General features: G+C 40.0%; 1 protein-coding gene across 5 annotated transcripts in view; it reads left to right on the top strand.

The window, feature by feature from the left end:
• znf512b (zinc finger protein 512B) overlaps positions 1–23,929 on the top strand; it is a 51,753-nt gene that overhangs the window by 10,126 nt on the left and 17,698 nt on the right. For 3 of the 5 annotated variants that reach the window (XM_010875826.4, XM_010875825.4, XM_010875828.4), the window contains exons 4-11: positions 10,635–10,714; positions 12,582–12,710; positions 12,887–13,059; positions 15,808–16,064; positions 16,249–16,326; positions 17,117–17,248; positions 17,420–17,547; positions 23,448–23,540. In XM_010875826.4, coding sequence (XP_010874128.1) covers positions 10,635–10,714; positions 12,582–12,710; positions 12,887–13,059; positions 15,808–16,064; positions 16,249–16,326; positions 17,117–17,248; positions 17,420–17,547; positions 23,448–23,540 — 1,070 coding nt within the window. The remainder of the gene's footprint in view (positions 1–10,634; positions 10,715–12,581; positions 12,711–12,886; positions 13,060–15,807; positions 16,065–16,248; positions 16,327–17,116; positions 17,249–17,419; positions 17,548–23,447; positions 23,541–23,929) is intronic. The other 2 variants (XM_010875827.4, XM_010875829.4) reach the window with 1 other exon arrangement.

The raw sequence follows: 23,929 nt of genomic DNA, 5'->3' as shown, positions 1-23,929 counted from the left end.
GGAAGGAGACTGGAACGGAGACATCAAGGGGAGAATTGTCAGAGGAAATGAAGAGAAACCAGTATAGTGTCAAGGAAGTGGATAAAGAGAGAATGAGAGTGTGAGGAAATGGTGTTCAGCAGTCGAGAGAGGGGAGGAGAAAGGGGAGTAAAAGACAACTGTCAGTTGGCCAAAGTGGCGCTGCGCATTTAGTGGAAGACCCCTAGTGGACAGGTGGACATCGCACTTTAGTTCCTCCTTTTGGTATTTAGGACGCCCTGCAAGCTCAGTCACGGTTGTGGGTTGAGGAACGTGTTCACCTCCAACGTAGGTGTACTGAGGTAAAGTTTCTGGTTTAGCAAGCAGCACAGAATGGCTCGGTGAGATCCGAGAACAAGTCTTGAACTTGAGCTCTTCCCAACCTGCTGTGGAGGTGTTGACACGGGAGGGTGTTATGAAAATGGAAACAAAAGGAGAAAGACAACTGTTTTGTTCAGCTGTTCCACACATTTCATTACGTGTCTAACAGGCACGGGCTGGACTGTGACACGCTGTGTTGTAAGTACACATGTTGGCCGGGAGTTGAGGGGGAGCATGTGTTGGGAACTGTGCGTGTGTGTGTGAGTTCAGCCAGACAAAGGCTCCTATGTAGGGAAAACAAACGGTTGCTCGCTGGGTTGCTGTGGTGTTTGTTTGTGTTTCTGTATTTTCTTCTGAGTCGCTTTGTTTTTCTCAGCTTTTTTTTTTTGTGCACCGTAATGTCAAAGCAGTCTGTGTGTATGTGTTGCACTCTGGGGAAGTGGTAGCAAGCGGGCGTGGCTGGGCAAACTCAGGGGTTATTTGAGATAATTAGGCAGCTGGCAATACTCCTGGGGCCTGACTCCTATTTTCTACCCTTTCTCTCTTCTGTCTCGTCTCCTCACACTCCTCTCTTCTCCAGTGATTTTGAACCATGTGCAGCTGCAGCTTTAGACAGCTGGAAGGTGTGTACGTGTATGAGAGGGGTGTATATCTGCTGGTCTCGTGTGAGGGCTACTTCCTAGAAAAAGTAGCCATTGTTTTGATGAAGACAGTTATTGTGTGTGTTCCGTCAGGTTAGAGGCCACTTAGTTGTAGCAGCGAAGACAAGTGGGTCTCATTCCCATAGCAACGGGACCATATCTTACCCAAGAGGGAAATTCATTAATTATGCCCCTTTTTTAACAGACCTTTATTTTCCAAGACAGGAATTAAAATGCATGCTCAATTTCCTCCCGGCTCAAGATCTGCACCATCTCACTGAATCAACCTCTCCTGCCGCAAGTTAGAAAACTAATAGGCCAATGTACTTCTGATGCCTGAGGAATATTAACACACACTCTTTAAACTGTTTATATGAGGTGTGTATGTGTGTGTGTGTGTGTGTGTGTGTGTGTGTGTGTGTGTGTGTGTGTGTGTGTGTGTGTCCTTTCCTGTATTATGTGGGGTTTGTGTGAAGCCTATTAGTGAGCGTGAGCCTTTGTACGCAAACAGTAGGTTAGACAGTCATATAGTTGAGAAAGCTAATGAGGTAGTGTTTATACAGGAATAATGTTATCCATTTTTCTCCATCATTACCGTCAGCACTCAATCAAAGATTACATGTAATCACTCTTTACTTCACATGTTACAGAGTAGTTGATGGCTGAGGAAATATGTGTGGAAATGTTATGCTGTTTTATACGCTAAAATTATGTGTGAGATGATCCCAATAATGTTATTGAGAGCAATGTCATAGTGGAACCATTTTAGGGTATCTAAAAAATAGTAGTAGTAGTAGTTCTCTGAAGAACCAATGCAAATTAAAAACCTGGAATGCTTCGACCATAAGGATCGGAATTTGTTTGCCTTGCTGTAGGTTTTTTTGTTCCAGCCATCTGCATATTTCCCAAGGTTACTTTTCAGTGATGTTTTTTGTTACCAGTATCACCCATGACTGTGTTTGCTAGGGACAGAGACATGGTGTTTGCATTTATTCATTTTCAGGCCTGTAGTCTTTATATTATGAGGTTCAGCATGATATGTTGTCAGTAATATTAAATAATTTTACTTTGATAAGGCAATACCATATGTAATACAGATGTATGAAATTCATAGTTTAGAAGCCACATCTGGCCTACAGGATCCTTAGATTGGAAAAGTGATGTGTAATTCGTATTGGAATCCAGCTAGAGTAGACATTTTTATTCATTCACAGCCTGCATTCAGAATGAATGTCATGGTTGGCAAGCCTAAGATAAGAGAATATTGTAAAACTCTAAACTGGACAAAATATTGTACAGGTGCAAACCGTAAAGTAAAATACTTAAGCGTTTCAAAACACTTCTGTTATTATGAATACTTGATAAGCATACATTCTGTCAATGTAGAATACATGCAAAATCGGGTATTGAATCAACAATTTAAAAAAATCTACCAGCAAGAGGGAATGCTGGGAAATATGATAATGATGGGTGTGGTTTTGATTCAACTAATTACTAACACCAACACGGGGGTTATTTTTTATGCCTGATTGGTAGTTGAATTCTTTAAATTGGTATGTTACTCCTATATCAACACAAGTAATGTTACACTGAAAAATCAGCACTAGCTAACATTTGCCAATTTAGTTAAACTAAAAAAGTGGTTGTCCTTCTTGCAAGTACTCTCATCTCTGCAGAAAAATTAATGTTAGAGTGGCCATTGGGTTCTTTGAGTGGCCATTGGGTTCTCCCTGACCAAGGCCCTTTTTGCCTGAAGTTTGGCTGGATGGCCAGCTTTAGGAAGAGCTTTAGTGGTTCCAAACTTCTCCCATTTCACAATGATTGAGCCCACCGTGCTCCAGGGAACTTTCAGTGCTTTAGCAATTATTCATAACCTTCCCCAGATCTATGCCTAGACACAATTGTATCTCAGAGGTCTACGGCTTGATTGTTGGCGTGTTAGCACTAGCGAATACTACACCTCATGAAGCTCATTGACCGCATGAAGTTGTTTGAGAGAATGCAAAGAGTGCAAAGCTGTCATCAAGGCAAAGGGGGATAATTGGAAGTATCCAACTTTTTTGGTTGCTATATGATTCCATTCATTTCATAGTTTTGATGTCTCCACTATTATCCTATTATCACAATTTTACACAATGTGTAAATTCCATTGAATGAGTGTGTCCAAACTTATGACTGGTACTGTAGTTCCAAATAATGTTCTATCTGTACAATTGCAGCCACAAGAGAAAGTTCAGGGATAGAGCACAAGCATGCCCGGTAGCTCCTTGCTGATGGTAATCAAACATTCCCAGAGGGCCATGGTAAAAATAAATTTTCCAAATATTGTGTTAGGTTGAGTGTTTAAGCCAATAGAGGCTGAACAGGAGTGGGATCATTTCAATGATTAGTTGACTATATAGTAGCTGGGAGCCTGCATTGTCTATGTGGGACATTTCTTTATGATAGTTTACATTGGGATTAGAATCAAAGCACTCTATAGGAGGCCTTTCATACAGAATGTACAATGGGATTCACCATCAGACTTCAACCACAGGAATGCTTTTTCCCCATAGTGTGCTACAGTGGATATAAAAAGTCTACACACCCCTGTTAAAATGCCAGGTTCTTGCGATTGGTTAATTCTGAACACAGCCACATCCCCAGTTATAAGAGGGTGTGCACACTTATGCAACCAGGTTATTGTAAGGTTTTTATTTTTAATTTTTACCCCCTCAAAGATTTCAGTTTGTTTTTCAATTGTATTGTTCACATTATAGGTCACATTAAAGGTTGATACAATTCTGACATGATTTATCTTTGTGTCATTCTTTTACATCACAACAACAACCATTTTAACAGGGGTGTGTAGAGTTTTTATATCCACTGTACGTTTGTACGTTCTGCCAGGTTTTGCAGTTGCACGGCCAATGGCTCGTGGAGCAAAGTTAGTGTGACTTTACAGTTAATTACAAGAAGCGTCATCTTACATTGCTGGGGTCTCAGCAACAACACTGACACTAATCTACAACCTGTTCTTATCGCTTAAGTAACTTCATTGTTCTAAGCAATTGTTCTGTCAAAATCAAACTTACTTTGTGAAAATGGGTAACTTTATTAGTTTCTGCACGTACATTTTTTGTTGTAATACAGCCCTGCATATGTAATGGGTTTCAACCTCAATATCAATCATACAGGGAATACATTATCTCAGTATGAATCATGAAAAAAAAATCTATTCACCTGAACTGAAAACCTTTAAAACTTCTATTATCCTTACGAATCAAGTTTAACCCAGATTACATCTCTGTTATAATACAATTGATTGATATCTATTTGACTGTCAGGACGGTGGACTTTGAATAGATGACATAATTGTTAGAATTTGTTAACTGGACAAAGCAGGATTTAGAAAACAGACCCAGATTAAAATAATATTTAAATGATATTTGAATACATATCCAAACAAGCATAGGTATAATTTATTATGTAATAATTTTGGTTATTCAACATCAACTTTTTTTAATACTTTATGTAACCAGAAAAGTCACATGCCTCTAAACTCATTGGAAACATGAAAGAGAACAAATACAAATAGGGATTTTTTTTGTCTTGCCAAGTTAATCAGTTAACAAGTCATAGAGTATATGTCCATTGACCACTGACTGAAAGGTTGTTTGATGGAATCCCAGAGCCGTCCAGGTGAAAAATAACTTGTTCTTTCCCTGATGAAGGCATTTTAACCAAATTGCACTTAGGTCATTGCTTAAAATGAGGATATTCTCAGTCATACTTTGTGAAATCCAGACCTGATTCAAATTAAGCATTACATGAACATGCTGAAGGAATAGATCCCCAGGAACAAGCAGCAACTGAAGATGGCTGCAGGACAGGCTTGGCAGAGCATCACCTGCAAGATCACCCAGCATCTGGTGATGTCTTTAGGCCACAGATTCAGGCAGTCATTGCCTGCAAAAGATATGCAACCAAGTACTAAACATGTACTTGGTTGCAACCAAGTACGTAATGTTGCTCTTCCCAATTACCGTTTAGACAGATTAACATGACAATCCTAGAAAACAGAGAAAAAAATAAAACTATGTGTCAATGTCCAAACACTTTTGGAGTTCACTGTATGCTTCTGAGTCACTATGTGAACCGCATGTATACAAATATACAGTTGTGCTTATAAGTTTGCATACCCTGGCAGATATTCTGGCATTGATTTTAAAAATATGATGAAAAAAAAAACCTGTCTTTTATATAAGGATAATGATCATATAAAGCCATTTATTATCACTTAGTTGTTTGGCTCTTTTTTTAAATCAAAAGTTTACATACCCTTTAATGTTTGGCCTTGACACACACAAGTGAAAATGGCAATTAAAGGTTAATTTCCCACACCTGTGGCTTGTTTAATTGCAATTAGTGTATGTGTATAAATAGTCAATGAATGTGTTAGCTCTCACATGGATATACTGAGCAGGCTAGAAAACTGAGCCATGGGGAGCAGAAAATAACTGTCAAAAAACCTGCGTAACAAGGTAATGGAACTTTATAAAGATGGAAAAGGATATAAAAAGATTTCGAAAGTCTTGCAAATGCCAGTCAGTACTGTTCAATCACTTATTAAGAAGTGGAAAATGTAGGGATCTCTTGATTCCAAACCATGGTCAGGTAGACCAAGAAAGATTTCAGCCAAAACTGGCAGAAGAATTGTTTGGGATACAAAGAAAAACCCACAGGTTACCTGAGGAGACATATAGGACGCTCTGGGGCTGTTTGGAGAGAAAAGAAAACCATCCCCACTGTGAATCACGGTGGTGCCTCACTGATATTTGGGGGGGTGTGAGCTCTAAAGGCATGGGGAATCTGGTGAAAATTAATAAGATTAATGCAGCATGTTATCAGAAAATACTGGCAGACAATTTGCATTCTTCTGCATGAAAGCTGACCATGCAACGCTCTTGGACTTTCCAGCACGACAATGACCCTAAGCACAAGGCCAAGTTAACCCTCCAGTGGTTACAGTAGAAATCTTGGGAGATCTCAAACATGTGGTTCATGCAAGAAGACCAAAGAATTTGCATGACCTGGAGGCATTTTGCCAAGACGAATTGGCAGCTACCACCTGCAAGAATTGGGTGCCTCATAGACAACTATTACAAAAGACTGCACCCTGTCATTGATGCTAAAGGGGGCAATACACAGTATTAAGAACTAAGGGTACTTTTGAACAGGGGTCAATTCACTTTTTTCCTTGTTGGCACAATCATAAAACAAAACATGGCATTCTGTTATGACTTCCAGTTGAATGTGAATCCTATAAGAAATAAAAAAAAGTGTTTTGCCTGCTCATCCATGTTTTGTTTACAAATGGGACATATATTACCAATTCTCCAAGACTATGCAATCTTTTGAGCACAACCGTATGTATTTACATGCGAAAGTAAATCGAAGTGACCAGCCTTGTCATCCATGAGTCTCGGATTGCTACCCAATCACGTGACTATTTTCCTATATGTTTAAAACCTTTACTCAACTACAAATCAAAAACATAAAAGACCCATTCTGCCAGTTCAGAGTTAAAGGGCGGGATAATCCATGCATATCTGAGGTATCTTAATATAATAATATTCAGGAATGCAATCTAATCTAAACTCATGTCGTTTGTTGCAGGAACACATAGTTTATAATGTAATTTTTTGTTGATTCAGGACATACATTCATGTAGCTAGTTTTCTGCATGAACAATAGGCTAAGAAATATATATTATAAGATAATCCAATTTGTTAATATGATTACAGTGTAATAACCATTAATAAGGTAGGCTGGATAATAATACAGCTCCGGAAAATATTGAGACCACTGCACCTTTTTCTTCCCTTTCCAAAAAAGTTGAAAAGGAAGGTTTTGATTGTTGAACAGAAGAGTTAAAATTAAGATACCACTGCAAATTGAATACTTCTGTTCCTCACTCAAAACTTTCCTTTTCAACTTTTTTGGAAAAGAAAGAAAAAGGTGCAGTGGTCTCTTAATATTTTCCGGAGCCTTATATTGTCTAGTATAGCCATGGCTACTTGCATCTTCAAATTGGTGTGACGCACACAAAATGTATGGCCACATTTGGGGTTATGTATTGTTTGTTTGAAATGGGGATGAATTACATACACTGCTCAAAAGAATTAAAGGAACACATAATCATCACAGTATATCACCAAGTAAATTAAACTTCAGGGATATCAATCTGTCCAGTTAGGAAACATGTTTTGGTGCAAATTAAAGTGACAACCTGTGCACTGAAGAGGCAAAAGCAAGACGACCCCCAAAAAGGGATTGTTTTTTTAAGTGGTGGCCACAGACAATTGTTCTCTCCTTATCCTTCCTGACTGATTCTTCTCTAGTTTTGCTGGTGTCCGTGTCACTACTGGTAGCATGAGGCGGTACCTGCAGCCCATTCAGGTTGCACAGGTAGTCCGGCTCCTCCAGGAAGGAACATCCATACTTGCAAGAAGGTTTGCTGTGTTTCCCAGTACAGTTTCAAGAGCATGGAGGAGATACCAGGAGATGGGCCGTTATACAAGGAGAGCTGGACAGGGCCATAGAAGGGCATCAACCCAGCTGCAGGTATCTGCTCCTTTGTGCAAGGAGGAACAGGAGGAGCACTGCCAGAGCCCTACAAAATTACCTCCTGCAGGCTACTGGTGTGCATGATTCTGACAATAGCGCCCCGTTCTCGTCACAGAACTGCAGGTTCACACTGAGTACGTCACAAGTGAAAGAGTCTGGAGACGCCATGGTGAAAATTTTGCTGCCAGTTTGGCGGTGGTGAGTGATGGTCTGGGGAGGCATATCCTTGGAGGGTCACACAGATCTCCATGTGCTAACCAACAGACCTTGCAGCGGTGCAGTGGGCCCTGGGATTCTGCTGGTGCAGGGCAATGCCGGGCCTCGTGTCCATAGTGTGTAGGCAGTTCTTGGATGATGAAAACATTGATGCCATTGACTGGCCCTCACGTTCTGCAGACCTGAATCCAATTGAGAACCTCTGGGATGTTATGTATTGGTGCATCCGACACCACCAAGTAGCACCACAGTCTATCCAGGAGCTCACTGATGCCCTGATCCAGGTCTGGGAGGAGACACCATCTGCCGTCTCATCAGGAGTATACCCAGACATTGTCGGGAGTGCATACAGGCACATAGAGGGACCATACACACTACTGAGTAACATTATGAGTTTCCGTGATGAAATTCACACAAGTTGGAACAGGCTGTGATTTTAATTATATATTTTCAGTGTGAGTTTAAATCCAACTGAGTCTGTAGTTGATTTTGGTTTCCATTGACCGTTGTTACATCATCTTGTTCTCAACGAATTACACAATGTACAGTAAAGATTTTGATCTTTAGTATATATCTTCATCGATGTGTGATATGTGTTCCCTTAATTATTTGTAGCAGTGTATATGATCTTGAGAATGGCATTTGTTTGGTTTTCCCTGCTCTTCAAACCAATTTGACCCAAAAGTGGTGTACGTTGGATGACATGAAATGCTTTCTGCAATTTGAATTTTTATGTGGGACTAAACGAAGGATGATGGTGTGATCTATATATTGATGTTTCAGAAGCATCTTAACACAAGTAATTTAGGTAAATGTAAAAAATAAGGCCCAAAACATTTAACCCTGCCAAGCTCCAGTGTTGAAAGAAGGATGGAGATTAAGTCAAGCCATCAATCTGTACACATTGTGATCCAGCACAAAGACAATCATTAAACCAACCAACAGCTTTATTTGAAAGGCCTAGCTTTGACTGTGTATGTATTCAAGATTTTCAGGGGATCAGGATTCAGAAGATACAGAATTATCAGTTTCTTTGTTGGTGTAGCTGGGCTTGGTGGTTCCATGAAGCCAACTTGTCTTTGTGGTCGGTAGAGTCTTGTGGTTTGGGAAATCCTGTGTTGTGCTTGTGAACTTAGTGGCCATATCATTGATGTCTGCTGTAATGACAGTCTTCTAAGTGGCATTACACTCCGGCAGTTTAATGTTTGGATCCTGGACTGAGGCAATTTGTTATGGTGTGTTATCATAAACAGATGCTGGTCAACTGCTCCTTTGAGGTATTTGACAAGATTTGACAAGACATTGCACCTGGTAGAGTAAGTGGTGAGATGTTTAGTCACTCCTCTGATTCATGGAATTATGTGTCTGTGACTGTGTCAGATCCGATTCGGTTTAATAACCAGTAAACCCCTTTAGAAGTATTCCTGAGGAAACTATAAAATGCAGCAAAGTAGAAAAGCTATAAGTTTAGTCACTGACTTATTTAGAATATGTAATATTATGTAACTATTCCATTACCATGATAATTTAACAGCCATTTTGAGGTGAGGATTTTTTATTATTTCTTAGTATGCTTCGATTGACTTAGGTTTACCTGGGCTGGGCAGTAAAAAGCTAGAATATATTTCTTTGGCTAATTCAGCAAAATGTATATTATATATTTCTGCAAAATAAATCAATAATGTTAAGATGTTTGGGGATAACAGCTTATTTTGTTACCATGTGTTCCTGAATGTAAAGTTTTTGGAGGCAGATGAACAGTTAAGCAACTTCCCAAAATTATGAAACAATATTTGATTGAGGACCTGAATATGATTGCAAGTTACTCAATAATTGCACTGGATGTATTGTTTGCTGTTATACCTCTTTACTGTTATTCTCCCTCTGATTGCCAGTGAATCAGCCCCCTGTGCCTCTGTCCTCCTCACTTCCTTCCTCATAGGCCTTTTCGGACCTGAGTGTTTTGTTGTGGGGGCCTGTTAGAGCAGATACGTAATTGCGGCGGGGAAAATGAGAGACATTATGAGCCGGCCTGCCCTTCTTATCCATGGAAAGAGAGAAGGGGGGGGGGGGGTCAGTGACGGAGAGGGGGGGGAATGAAAGGTAGAGATAGATTGTCTGGAGTGGGAAAAGAGATAAGGAGAAAGTGGTGTAAGCGCTATGTATGTGGAGAGAAGGAGGGGGGAGCAAGAGAAAGTCCACTGTGTGCTGTGTCAGAGATGCTGTGGTGATTTATAGGTAATTTATTTGGCTCAGCAAATAATGGCTTTTACACAGACACACACACACGCGCTGACGCATGCACACTGACACACATGCATGTAAACGCAGGCATGGTTAAATGCAAAGAAACAAACATACTCTCATACAGCTAAACAGTCTTTAACCCATCGCCATGGTTACACATAACGTTTTTTCTCCCCTCTTTATCTAGCGCTGTGACTGTTTCTCTGTTCCCAAGCAGGTGTTTTACAAGTGCGTGAAGTTGAATCAGTGCCCAATAATACCACTTTTCTGTGCTCTGTGCTTTTGTTCCACCGTTTTTGGTACAAACACTGACAAATATTTTTAAATGTTAGAGGTTTGCTATATTTAAATCTGCTGTAACTGCCATGTTGGATTTGTTGTTCGACTCCTTTCAAATGGATATAACTTATTCACGTTTTTTATCATGGCATTACCAGTTTTTACTTAAATAAAATAAAATGTCACTTTAACTCTGACTGAGCTGTATGGAAGGGTGTGTGGGTTGAGAATTGAACCAATATTTCAGTAAACAGTCTAACTACCCCATTATTTGTCCCCCACCTCCCTTTTCTGTTCTTCCAGGTCCTCCTCTTAGTGAACGAGGTGAGGGCAAAAGGAAAGGGCGTCCCAGGGCTGAAGTACATGAGCTGAGGAGCATCCCTGTGAGTCGCTGTTATCCTTTCTTCCAGCTCTCTCATTGCTGTCCAGTGGTAAAGTGTTATCTCCAAATCAAACATTTATCTGGTGAAACCAAAGAAAGAAAGTGCAAAACATTACCTTATTTTTCACCAGGTAAGTTAAGGAGATCACAATCTCATTTACAGCAACGATTTGGGAGCAATTTGGGCTAACTGCCTTAGCTCAGGACAAAATTACAGTTGTTTTTCCTGACTAGCTCAAAGATTTGATTTCACTATTAACAAAAATACATTTTTGGAAACTTCAGGAGCTACATTTTATTGGTCGTACTCCCATACAAGTTAACATTTCTAGAATAATCTTTCAGGGTTATATAATGTACAACAGCAGTACATTATTAGTGCAGTGACAAGAAGCATTGTGACCATCTGAGTCACTTTACTTTGAATAGCTAAATACAGTTCACGAAACTGTCAGGAAGCTCTTTCACAATCAGTATCATTCCCAAACATACTGTTTTGTATTGCTCCTGAAATCTGCTCCTTTATGTCTTTCATCATCTACAGCATTCTGTTTAGTACACGTCTGAATTCCATATGTGCGCAATTTAAATGATAATACAACAAGTTCCTGGATAGACAGATAACACACTGAACAAAAATATAAATTATACATGGGCGTTGGTCACATTTTTTGTGAGCTGAAATAGAACACTTTCCATACACACACACATCTGTATTCCCAGTCATGAGTGAAATCCATAGATTAAGCACTAATTCATTTTTATGAATTGGCTGATTTCCTTATATGAACTGTAACACAGTTAAATCATGGAAATTGTTACATTAGCTTCATATCTTATTAAGTTTATTTCCAAGCAATATGTTTGACAGAATGGTTAGCCTCAAAGGGCATCAAGTCATTGCATTGTCTGGGTCACTCAAGGTCATTCACTGACTCTTTTCTTCCAAAGCTACTCCAGTGTTGTCTTCGCTGTGGGCTTCTTGTCATTGTTGTGCAAAAAGAATAATCTTTGCCCCAGTCTCAGGTCCTGTGCACTCTGCATCAGGTTTTCTTCAAGGATCTCTTTGTATTTGTTCTGCTAATCCTTTTGTCAAACCCGTCTCTCAGTCTCTGCCACTGAGAAAAATCCAGATAGATTGATGCTTCCATCACCATGTTTCGCTGAAGGGATGTTATTAGCCAAGTGATGAGTGATACAGTACCTTGTTTTTGCCGGATGTAATGCTTGGTATTCCTGCCTACTACTTTTTCCTTATGATCTCAGACTTGTGTTAGTGCAGTTTGGAAATCTCCAGACAGCATGTCATTTGCCTTTTATTTCTGCTTTCAGTCCAGCCACTCTAAATTTAAGGCCTGATTGATGGAGTACTTGGACTTCATGGCTTAGGTTTTTGCTCTGACATGCACTGTGTTGAAGTGTTGGACCTCACATAGACAGGAATGTTTCTAAATCATGTCCAATCAGTTAAATTTGACACAGGTGGATTCCAAGTTAGTTCTAGAGACATCTCAGTGTGTTCAAGAGACCCAGGATGCATCTGAGCTAAGTTTGGTGTGTCTTAGTCTATATATCAATAAGAAAGATAGGGTTCCGCAGTTAATCGTAGTTTTATCGAATTTGAATTACATTTCCCTGTAAAGTTTTCTGTTGCACCTTTTTAAGCAACACAGACCAGACTCTTCACTGTTAGATTCACTATAAGTTCGCATTTTGTCCTGTTAGATAAAGTATAGTCAACCAATTGTTCCAAACAAGAATGATGCAGTAACTTAACTTTTCCAAAAGTCTATTTTCTTTTGGTTTCCTGTATATTTTATTTCACCGTGAATCCCTAGTGAAAGATGTGTAATGTCATGTCACTACAGGCTAATATGATGGTCCAGTGGAAGGATGAGTTCAAGAGGAGGTCCAGGGTCAAGTGTCCGTGTTCAGGTTGCTGGTTAGAGTTCCCCAGCATCTATGGCCTCAAATACCACTACCAACGCTGCCAGGGGGTAAGACATGACTAGCCTCACCCTTCATCTCCCTCCTCATCCTTCTGATCTCCCTTATTGCCATACGCCCTAGCTAAACCCATCTGTTTTGCCCCGGTCCCACCTTTCCTATCAGTGCCCTACATCCAGCGCTTTCTCTCTTTAACCAGCTCCCTCTTGCTTTCTCCATCTTCCAGGCCACCCTATCGGAGAAGCTGAGTCACGGCTGTCCGGACTGTGAGGCGGTGTTTGCCACTAAGGTCCGCCTCCAGAAGCACAAATTGTGGAACCACCCCGAGAGGGTTACCATGGAGACCAAGCCTGAGCCCAAAACGCAGAAGACCCCTGTGAAGGGGGCCGTGAAGAAAAGGTGACACGGGTTGGGCATTATTTTCAAATTCTCCTGCGCATTAGACAAAACCTATAGTATAGTGTATTAGAGGTTTAAAAAGCATTGCAACGTTTGGAATGTCAAAAAAAAAAAAGTGAACAGAGTTTGTTCAGCGGCCTCAGGTGGAGGAGGTTGCGATGTGCACATAGTGGAACTTGAAGTTTTTAGATTTTTTCTATAAGGAATGTGGCGATGTGGTCCTTGAACAGGCTCATAAAGGACTTCATGAGTACCAAAGTAGTTCCTGCTCACCTGTGGCTATTATAACAGTAGATGACATCTTAAAGCAGGAGGGGTGACAGACTGGGAACATTTGAATGACGGTAAATGCTCCCTTTAGTTTATCTGTGCATTGTTCTGATGACGCGGCCTGAGGTGCCATCTTGTTGTCACCCTTACAAGGGTTGATATGCTTGAAAGTAGAGGTCGACCGATAGTGGATTTTCGAAGGTACATATAAGCACGATAGTTTGGAGCAGGAAAAGGGAGATAGACGATTTATCTGCCGATACCACCCCCCACACTGTCGGAAATTAACAATCTTTGACTTTATTAGAAACAGGATAACTGTTGAACTGAACATCTAAGTCAAAGTAAATACCTTATTAAATAAATCTGGAATTGAACATCAAACTGAATGATTCTAGTATGCAAAATAACTCTGTGGGTGGGAGCTACTGTACATCAGAGTTTACATTAGCCTTTTTTTCACTGCCGATATGGCCTTTAAAATTTCAGAAATCTGGCAGTATAGTACAGCTACAGGATATATGTTTTAAATAGCGATATAAGAGCCTGCATTTAAACAGGCATAAAATACAAACACTTTGATCCAACAAATGTTTTTTATTTAAATTAGTCAGCAGAATTAACTCTTCACGATTTTTGCTAAATGTGTATATAAGTTACAACTAGGGCTGTCGCAAATATGACATAATTGCCTGCAATAATTTGAGCCAACTATCTTTTTGCCCAATATGTATCCAATTTGAATAAGGGATTTTGAAGCCAATATTAGAGACGTCTTAACAAATACCATGCGAATGATGTCAATGTACATAGGATGTCTAGGCCATGGGATCAGAAGTGTTTGATGTCTCTGCGTAAAGTTATAGGCGCAGATCTTTTAGTGAAACTCGTTTGCTTCTAAATTTCAGTATGATTTAACCTAGTTTAAAATTGTTTTGAAATGCACCATAATGTGGACTCATTTTTCAACATTGTTATTTAATAGAAAACGCATTTCAGTCGCTAATTTAAGGCGGATCAGATCTGATCGACAAAAGAAAAAAAAAACAATCAGGCGTGTGTAAAATATTTTGACTAATATAATAAGTATAATTTTGTCATTTCCAACCATATTTCCTAATTAGATGGCGCAGAATGTATGGATATAAAATAGAAACCATTAATGTTCGTGCATATTCCCGGGGGAAGGAGGACCCGTGTGCGATTTAATTTCATGAATGTATAGTTACATGGCTGGAGTATTTGGAAGGGAGAACACTACATTGATAAGTAAAATTAAAAGTTGAATGGTTTCTTTTCCTCCCTGTCTTGTATCGTGAACAAAGACAGTGTTGCGTTGTATATTCGGAAAAATTAACTTTCATGACCGATACTACTTGAATGTCACTTGTCAGACTAGCTGTTTCAGCGATCCAACGTTTACCCCGGGACCGCAAGGTTTAGCCCAGGTTTTCTTACCCCATCGCCAGAAAAACGCGTTGAAGGTTTTTTCATCGAGTGGGAGAATTGCTTTCTAAGAAAATATCTCTGATTTAGTCTACATTGAAAAAACGAATTTAAAGTCTGCCGTGCATTTACGGCAGCCCATCTACAGCGCACTGTGCCAGCACTCGTGTCCCATGAAATCAAGTAAGGGTCCTATACAGTTGTTTCGGTTACTATCAGAAGTTAATCACACGCACACATTTTCAATTGGCCCATAGTTGTGCTAGGCTTGCAATTACGGTTAGCCAAATTCTAACAACCATGCTGGCTAGCGAAACAGAGAGCGCATGCTTTCGGCAGAGCAGCAGTTGTCTAATGCATTAATAATGTCAGTCTATAACCAATAACCTTAACATGCTAATAAAAACGAATAACGCTGTCTTAAAGTTGACTTTCATTTAAACATGAATGATGTCAGGTACAGTACACAGTGACATTACCTTGACTTCATGTATGGAGCCTCCAGTCGCAAGTGACCATTGGAGGCTGAGTAGCCATCAGCCACCATCGTAGCCAAGTTCTGCCGATAGCAATAGTTCGTAAAACATCCTATTGGCACCGATTAATCGGTCTACCCCTAGTTGAAAGTCATACTTGTGTTGCCCACAGAGAACCCCGCCTCCAATTTAGCATCTCACTTTCTGTGTGGTTATTTTTTCGTTCAAGATTTCCTGAAGGAATTTAGTTTGTCTGGTGAAGAAGTTGAGTGAGAAGATGAGAAAAAAATCATCAACCCCTACAATTTCCATGACCTATAATCCACAGAATAATTCACATGTTCCTGTCACTGCAGGATTATTCTGTTACTGTTGTAAGTGCATTCAAATGAATATACGGTATCCATGTGATTGTACCTGTTTCAGTGTTCTAAATTGCTGCATCCAGTGCATCACGCTGCAGCCTGGGCTTGAACTGGCCCACTGCTCTATTAGTAAAAGCTCTTTCCTGAGAATATATTTTACATTATTTAACTAATGTGTCTTCCCGGTCCAGACCTATGGAGAACAGTCCACCGTCGCCAGTGTTCTTCAAAGTCAAGAAGACCCAGGAGGTGTCTAGCCCGTCCCAGAACGGGGAGTGTGCACGCCAGAGGGGCGAAAGGAAACTGTACACGCCCAGTCACCCCCCCCAGCAAAAGGCCTCCTCGTCAGACACGTCGCCCAACACCCCAGGGGGTAGCGAGAGCGAGGGTGAGGCTGGCAGCCTTCCCCCATCGTACCCTGATGAAGACAATGAGAGGACGAGGCACAGTAAGAGTAAAATATGAAATAAAAATGAGATATTAACCCCTTAAAAACATAAGGAGGAACTTCAGAATAATACTTTTAACAATATTAGAAGGAATAAGGCTCTTTGTTTGCATTGTGAAGGTATGACATTGGTCAATGAGGACCCAGTGTGTTTGACCTTTCCCTGCTCTCGGTTCTCCTTTTGAGCCAGGACGGAAGCAGAAAACTCCTAAGAAGTTCACCGGAGAGCAACCCTCCATCTCTGGGACATTCGGCCTGAAAGGTAGACCCCTCCCCCTACTGTTTGTCGCTTCTCTCACTGAAATAAAACTCCCTCATCAGACCACTGCAAGATCATAAGCTTGGTTTGGCATCTGAGAGCCCCCCCCCACCCCCAGGTTTTTTTGTACAGACGGCCTCTCTCCTTGCCCTAATGGGAGGACTAGAGAGGTGTTTCATATCCTATCCGTTTTATTAGAGGCAACGGCAGCTTTTAGAAAGGCAGCCCAATTTCCACTTTGTCTCTGGACCAATTAGATTAGCCCTCAAAAAGATTGGACTTGATCTTTTTGATCTGATGTGGTTGTTTAAATGAAAGACCAGTTAGTTGGGGAAAAGGTCAGAACTAGCTAGTGTAAATCTCATAAAATGTTTTTTTCTTCTCTGCGCCACTTGTCTCCAAGCTCAGTGATTCACAATCAGCACTGCACATTACACGACTGTCTCCCTCCCTCCCTGTCTCTCTTTTCCTCTTCCTCAACTTCCCATTATATATATTTCTCTTAGTCAGCATCAACCTCTCTCTTTCCCTCCTTTGCTCTCTCACTTGACGTCGACAACAACGCTCATTTCTAGTGAAACGCAGCTGAAGCATGAAGGGTGTAATGCCGTTCCAATCACTGGTGTCTTCCATTTCTACCTTGGAGACTGTGGGTAGATCTAGGCTGTCTTTAATAACTCTGACTGGAAATGTCATGAGACCCTGTGACCTTTTTTCCTTTCACTGAACCTGACACATGCAGTCATACGTATGGTAGGCGTGTACACACTGTCACACACTATATATGTTCCAGGTCTGAACAAAGCAGAGGAGAAGTTGAAGGCTGGTCGTGTGAAGAAATCAGAAGGGGGTCTGAGTAACGAGGAGCCCCAGAGGAAGCACCCTGGCCCAGCCTCACAGAAAGACCCACCACCCCTCACCTCCGGTACTGATGTATTTCTGTATATAGTGCCAAGTCAAATACCATCACTCAAATTATTTCCTGGTATACAGCTTTACTGCTTTGAGTGGTCGAATTAGAACTAGTATCAATTGGTTAATAGATTTTCTGGTTAATTGGTTAATTGCTTGATTGATTGATTTTTCCCCCATGCAGGTAGTCCAGCAGATGCTCATTGGCATCATGCCATCTCAGAGCGGGGGGAGGTTGTGTGTCCTACCTGTTCCATTGTCACCAGGAAGACCGTCTCAGGCCTCAAGAAGCACATGGAGATCTGTCAAAAGGTTAGTGGATCTAAGAACTGTCAATCAACTCTGAGACATTGGTGGATGGTACCTTCTGGCATTGTTGCTTAGAATGCCAGCATTGTTGGTTTAATTCCCAAAAGCAGTATGGAAAAGGATGAAAATGTATCACTGCTCTAAGTCACTCTGGATAAGAGCATCTGCTGGATGACCAAAATGTGATTGGACCAGAGAACTATATCAGTCTAAGCCGTTGTTTTCACAGCTCAAATGAAATATTGCCATCTTTCCATTTCATTTGAGATTCCAGCCTGCAGATTTATCTTACTGCTTGTAGCAGGATCCCCTCAACAGATGGCATGCAATATACTGTCTCTGTTGGACTTCTGAAGTTTGAATACGTTTGGCATAACCCAGTTTGATTTAGGGTGAAGCCATCTTCATCACCATTCGTATCGACTCCTCTAGTCCCAGAATCGCCTCTGGACTCCATTTCTCTACATGAAGGATTAGGTTTCACGCTCAGTGTTGAGACTCTAAAACCCCAATATACTGTAGGGGTTGACGCTTGCTGTAAGTTATATTCTAAATGACCTATATTCACATTGAAATTTACAACCTTTCCGACGTTCCAGCTTGAACACCCTGTTCCAGCAAAAAAATATTTTATCTTTGAAGGATTCGTCCTTTCTAGTTTGAGGGTTCCCATACAAAAAAATACCTTGATTGGACGGGTAATTATTGTTATTTTATATATTTTTAAATGCAAATGGAAATATATTTGTTTTTGCCTCTCCATCATCTAGAAGCTTAGCTATGACCTTTAATAAATTGCTTTTAAAGATAGTGTCTACAATAAAATTGTAAATGAAGTAAATCAAGGGGTGTATTTAATGTTAAACACCACCAGCATATATATGAAATACTAATTACACCAACAGCTTGAGTTTGTTTATTTTGAGGGACGGGAGGATGATATTTTTCAAATGTAAAATGAGGGGCCCTGGGGAGAAAAGGTTTTGAAGGTTAGAGCCCCATCCTAAAATTAATGGTTTGATAAGCCTAACTATTCATTACAATTATATTGTAAACATTAATTATATACAGGACAATGTATTGTAATGCTGTGTGTGTATGGCCTGTTTATACTCTAACACAGGATGTTAGGAAACTCCTAGTTTACCTGCTTCATCAAGCCTCCCAATCACATGATGCTGGCTTGCAAAGTGATGTTTAATTCAATGTGGAATCCATCCAGATTTAGGAAATTCAACTAGTTAAATTGTTTGTCAACCTTAACCTGCATTCTGAATGTATACCACACTAACTGATTGGAAAACTGTTCATTTTCTTTCAAACATAAAATGTGCGAGCAAGTCAATGTTCAGTGAACTCCAAAAATATTTGGACAGTGACAGATTGTATTTCTTTTGGCTCTGTATTCCAGCCCTTTGTATTTTAAATTACACAGTGATCGGTGTTACATGGCAGACTGTCAGCTTTCATTTTAAGGTATTTTCATCCATAACTATTTACCTTGCTGCATCACAACTTGAGACGGAAATTTATTTTATTTCATTTATTTTGTCAACAATCTCCACTTTTAGAATATCAAATAAGAAATTTAACATATTGCTTGAACATGTTGTCTAAGTAGTATGTTAAAAACACTGATGTCAGCAATTTCATATGCATAGAATTCTCAGTAGGCCTGAAAATTCAAACGCAGTCCAATATCACAGGAATATACTGTGTTGAGGCTGTTCACCAAAAAAGCCTGATGAAGAAGGACAGAATCATTCTCTAGACCAGCATATTGAGACTGTGTATTACTTTATACTTTGTAGAAGAGCCTTTGGCAACAATCACAGTTTTGAGTCTTCTTGGGTTTTCCTCTACTGGCTCTGCACAACTGGGTTTGGACAGTTTCTCTCTTGTCGATCCTCTAAAGATCTTTGAGTTCTTGCAACAGATATTCAATGGGGTTCAAGTCCAGGCTTTGGACTTGAACCCCGGGACATTCACTGACATTCTCCACTCCAGCGTTGTCTTCGCTGTGTGCTTTGGGTCATTGTTGTGCTGACAGATTAATCTTCACCCCAGTCTGAGGATCTGTGTGCTCTGGATTAGGTTTTCTTCAAAGACCTCTGTATTCTGCTCAGTTCATCATTCCCCCAATCCGGACCAGACTCCCAGACCCTGCTGCTGAGAAACACCCCCACAGCATGGTACTGTCACCAGCATGCTTTGCTGTAGAGATGGGATTAGACAGGTGATGTGCTGTACCTTGCTTTTGGCAGACATACCATTTATAATTCAGGCAAGATAATCTTTTAGTCCTTCAGGTAGCATGTGATATGCATTTAACTCAGCAGTGACATCCGTCTAGCCAATCTACGATAAAGGCCTGATTGATGAGTGCTGCAGAGATGATTGTCCTTCTGTGAGGTTCTCCCTCCCTTTATTGATTACTTAGTTTGGCCATACAGCCAGCTCTGTGAAGAGTCTTGGCCATTCAAAATGTCTTAGGGGAACTTCAAGACTTAATTTTGTTTTTTTTGTACCTTGAATACACTACAATTTTGCATTACCTGTAAGATACCAACTGTATGTTTTGTTTGAGATTTGGTCCAGTTCAGACGTCTGTGAGACTTGAAATTAAGGTCAGGTGGAACAGATGTCTTTTCAGACAGCAACAGATGGTTTTGCTTGGGTTTCAGTTAGAGGCTGTGTACTACTTGAGTTACAGTTTTTGAAGACAAAACATGGAATCATTTGGATTAATGGATTGACAAGACATTAAGGTATGCAGATATTTTCTAATCTAAAAGATGGGTTAAATGTTTGTTATGGTATTTCTTTAACGGTTTGTGTGCCATCTACTGAACCCGCATTGGTTTAGGCTACAGAGAAATACTTAAAAATTTACAAAAAGCCTAGTACAGGAACTGTTTTGGGTGATATTTTTGATGAATTTTGAGATCTGTAGGTTTGCTTATGTGAGCAGTTTTATCAATCATATGTTATTGTGCACAAGGGGGTTTTATAGTTCAGTCTACTACATGTAAGCCCCACTGCTTTACAGAGCTCTCTGAATAAATCTGTGAAATTGTGCCCACTCGACCCAAATGTATCACATAAAATGTATATGTCATTTCACACAATCTATTATATTTCACACATTTAGTACACACTGTTGCTTTATCACACACTCTGTAAGTGAGAAAGCTGCACACTTTGACAGACAGTACAACATTAACTTAGGGAGGTGTAGGTACATACAGTACATATATAAAGTCAACACAACCTTACTGAAAAGGCTGAGATCTGTACACATCATTTTTCTTTTTAAATAAAATCCTGTGACCAACAAGATCTTATTAATAACAAATGGATAAACTCTGTTTGGATATGTCTCTATCAGCCTAGCACTCCTGGCTTTTTTAAATGTTTTATCCCACTCTTTGCAGAAGAGTCTAAGCTAAGTCAAATTGTGGAGTGATCTATTGTGCATAGAATTCTAGATGTAAGACAACCCTTTACATACATACACACACTGCTTGCACAATTATTAGGCAAGTGAGTATTCTGATCATATTATTATATCTTTGCACATTTTCCAACTCCAAACCATATAAACTTGAACGCTCATTGGTAAATAGGTTAATAGAACCCCACCAAAAAATGGAAATGTCATGGAACCGCATGGTGCTGTGGGGATGCACACAGGACTGAGATTAAGATTCATCCTTCAGCATGACAGTGAACCAAAACACAGAGAAGAGACCATGCTGAAGTGGCTTTGGGGCACGTCTGAGAACGTCCTTGAGTGGCCCAGTCAAAGCCAGGAAAAGAGTTGAAAATTGCTGTTCACCAAAGGTCTCCATCCAACTTGGATGTTGCCATTACATTTTTTGTGTTGATCAGTGGCAAAAAATCCTAAATATATATATATAAACCGGTTTGTTCAAATCTTAAATGATAGTGATAGGCTTAAAGTTATGGTATAAGAGACCGTATTCTACTGGTATGATGTCACATCCATTTAGACCCCTTTACATTTTCCATCTTTTGTTAAGATACTGCCCTATTCTAAAATGGATTAAATTGTTTTCTTTCCTTATCAGTTGAAAAATTGACACAGTTGATCGGGGAACATAGTGCATTTTAGAATAAGACTTTAATGTAAAAAAAATTATTTCTTTTATTATCCAAAAATAAGATAAATGTTTGAACAACGGAAATGACCATAAAATAGATTTCAAGATACCAGACTGTAGCTTTAACTGCTTTACATTTTAAAACAAAGATGGTTCACTCTTCTTCCATTCACTGAAATGTTTACGTTGCAAAATTCCACTCTGGTCCACAAGACCTGTCTCCCTTGGCTGTCTTACCCCGCTGTGCTGGTATGATGAGCATGATGTTGTATACTGATCATGTTATGCCTGTAGAGCTTTATCACTGTCTGACAAAAAAGTTGAAATTTGAATTAGCACAGCTGTAAGCTAGTGATGTCTTGTTATATAACATCTAGCTTAGTGCTGAGAATAAACACTAGTTTGGAACATCACTGAGCCTTCTAGTTAGCAACATAAGAAAGACAGCAGTTACTGTCTGCTTATGTACAACTCTCAGAAATGTGTGCCTAGCAGTATAATACATACTTACAGGCACAACATACACACTGTTACAGGAGAGATATGTATTTGATGATAAGATGCTCATGTCTCCACCCCAAAGAGAGCAGTCATTGTCCTGGCACACATCAAGCTTAGGTCTGTTTCGTATAGAAAGGCTTTCATGAAAGTTGACCATCTCACTTTTGCATCTTTCTCTGGCAAAAAAGACAGCATTTTGCCTGCCTCCACGTTTCAAGGTTTCGACGTGATCATAAAGCACACTGACTCTGCTTTTTGTATCTCTGTGAAATAAAAAAAAACTGGGGGTGACTAAAATGTGATTTCAGAAAGTGGAAGGGTCATGACCCCTATCCACCCCCAAGTCCCTTTCACTAAGGTACAAAAAGCTCATGAGAGACAGTTATTTATTAAGCCTGTTTGGTGAACTGTAGGCCTCTTATAAAGGGACAGTACTATTAAGCAGTGATAGAATCGCCACATTAGCACGGTCACTGTAAAAACCTCTTTGTCTGCTCGATCGATCGATATTGCTTTGTTAGTTCATCATGAAAACGTCTGCTTTCTAGTTATTGGTCTTGACGATTACCTAACAATGACCATTAAGGGAGAAGTGGTGCTGGATCAGTAGCTCATCATGTGAAGGTCATACTGGGGAACACTAAACAGAAGCGTACTGTCCTCATAGGCAGTGTCGGGCGGTATTTAAACTACATCCGAGTGTTGTTTTCCCTGGCCTGAACTACAATCCAATGCATTGTGGAACAAGAGACTGTTAAAATCTGCAATTTGGAAATTAAAATGTATAAAATACAAAATACTTTTCAATCAATTTTTTATTGCAGTTCAAAATTGCTTACCCCCCCTTTCACCCTGTACTGATGGAAGTTTAATGGCACTGTGGTGTGATGAGTATGCCCTGAAAAAGGGCCAGTATTAATACCAACTGTGCTCTGCAATTGCTTATTCTTCCTATTTAGCAGACACTCTAATCCAGCGCGATGTTGATTAGATAATCAACCACATATCACTGTGATTGCAAGTAAAAGTTTGATTTTGTTCGCCAGCCTTACTGTGTTAGGCATTCTAGCCGTGTATTAAATCGTTATGCTTTATTTCAAAGTAGTAAAATATAGAGGAGAGAGGTTTTGAGGTTTTGCTGAAAGGTCAGTGGGTCAGATTCAAACTCAGGCTCAGTACATATGCACCAGAGGCAGCATCTTAGACTGCTGGACCTCCCAAAGCCACAAAACAATGAACTATGTTACTGAATGTGACCTTTGTACTTTAACCCTGCAGCTCCAGGATGCCCTGAAGTGCCAGCAATGCCAGAAACAGTTCAGGTCCAAGGCCGGACTCAACTACCATATGATGGCTGAGCACAGCAGCAAGGTACATATACACACGCGCGCGCACACACACACACACACACACATTCAAACCACTTGGAAGTTAGATCAGCTACATGTTAGTGGGAAGTTACTCAGTTGTGAGTTAGTAGCCAGCAGGATTGTTTTCCATTTGAAAGGTTGTTCTCTTGACCTCTAACCTCTGCTCAGAGTCAGAGTAATGATGTACAGTGGGGAGAACAAGTATTTAATACACTGCCGATTTTGCAGGTTTTCCTACTTACGAAGTAATTAGAGGTCTGTCATTTTTATCATAGGTACACTTCAACTCTGAGAGACGGAATTTCAAGCCAGAAAATCCAGAAAATCACATTGTATGATTTTTTAATAAATAATTCAAAGTTTATTGCATAACATAAGTATTTGATCACC

Source organism: Esox lucius, chromosome 12 (genome assembly GCF_011004845.1).
Source record: "Esox lucius isolate fEsoLuc1 chromosome 12, fEsoLuc1.pri, whole genome shotgun sequence".
Classification (NCBI taxonomy): domain Eukaryota; kingdom Metazoa; phylum Chordata; class Actinopteri; order Esociformes; family Esocidae; genus Esox; species Esox lucius.
Note: the sequence above shows the minus strand (reverse complement) of the source record. Positions and strands in the feature narration are given on the sequence as shown.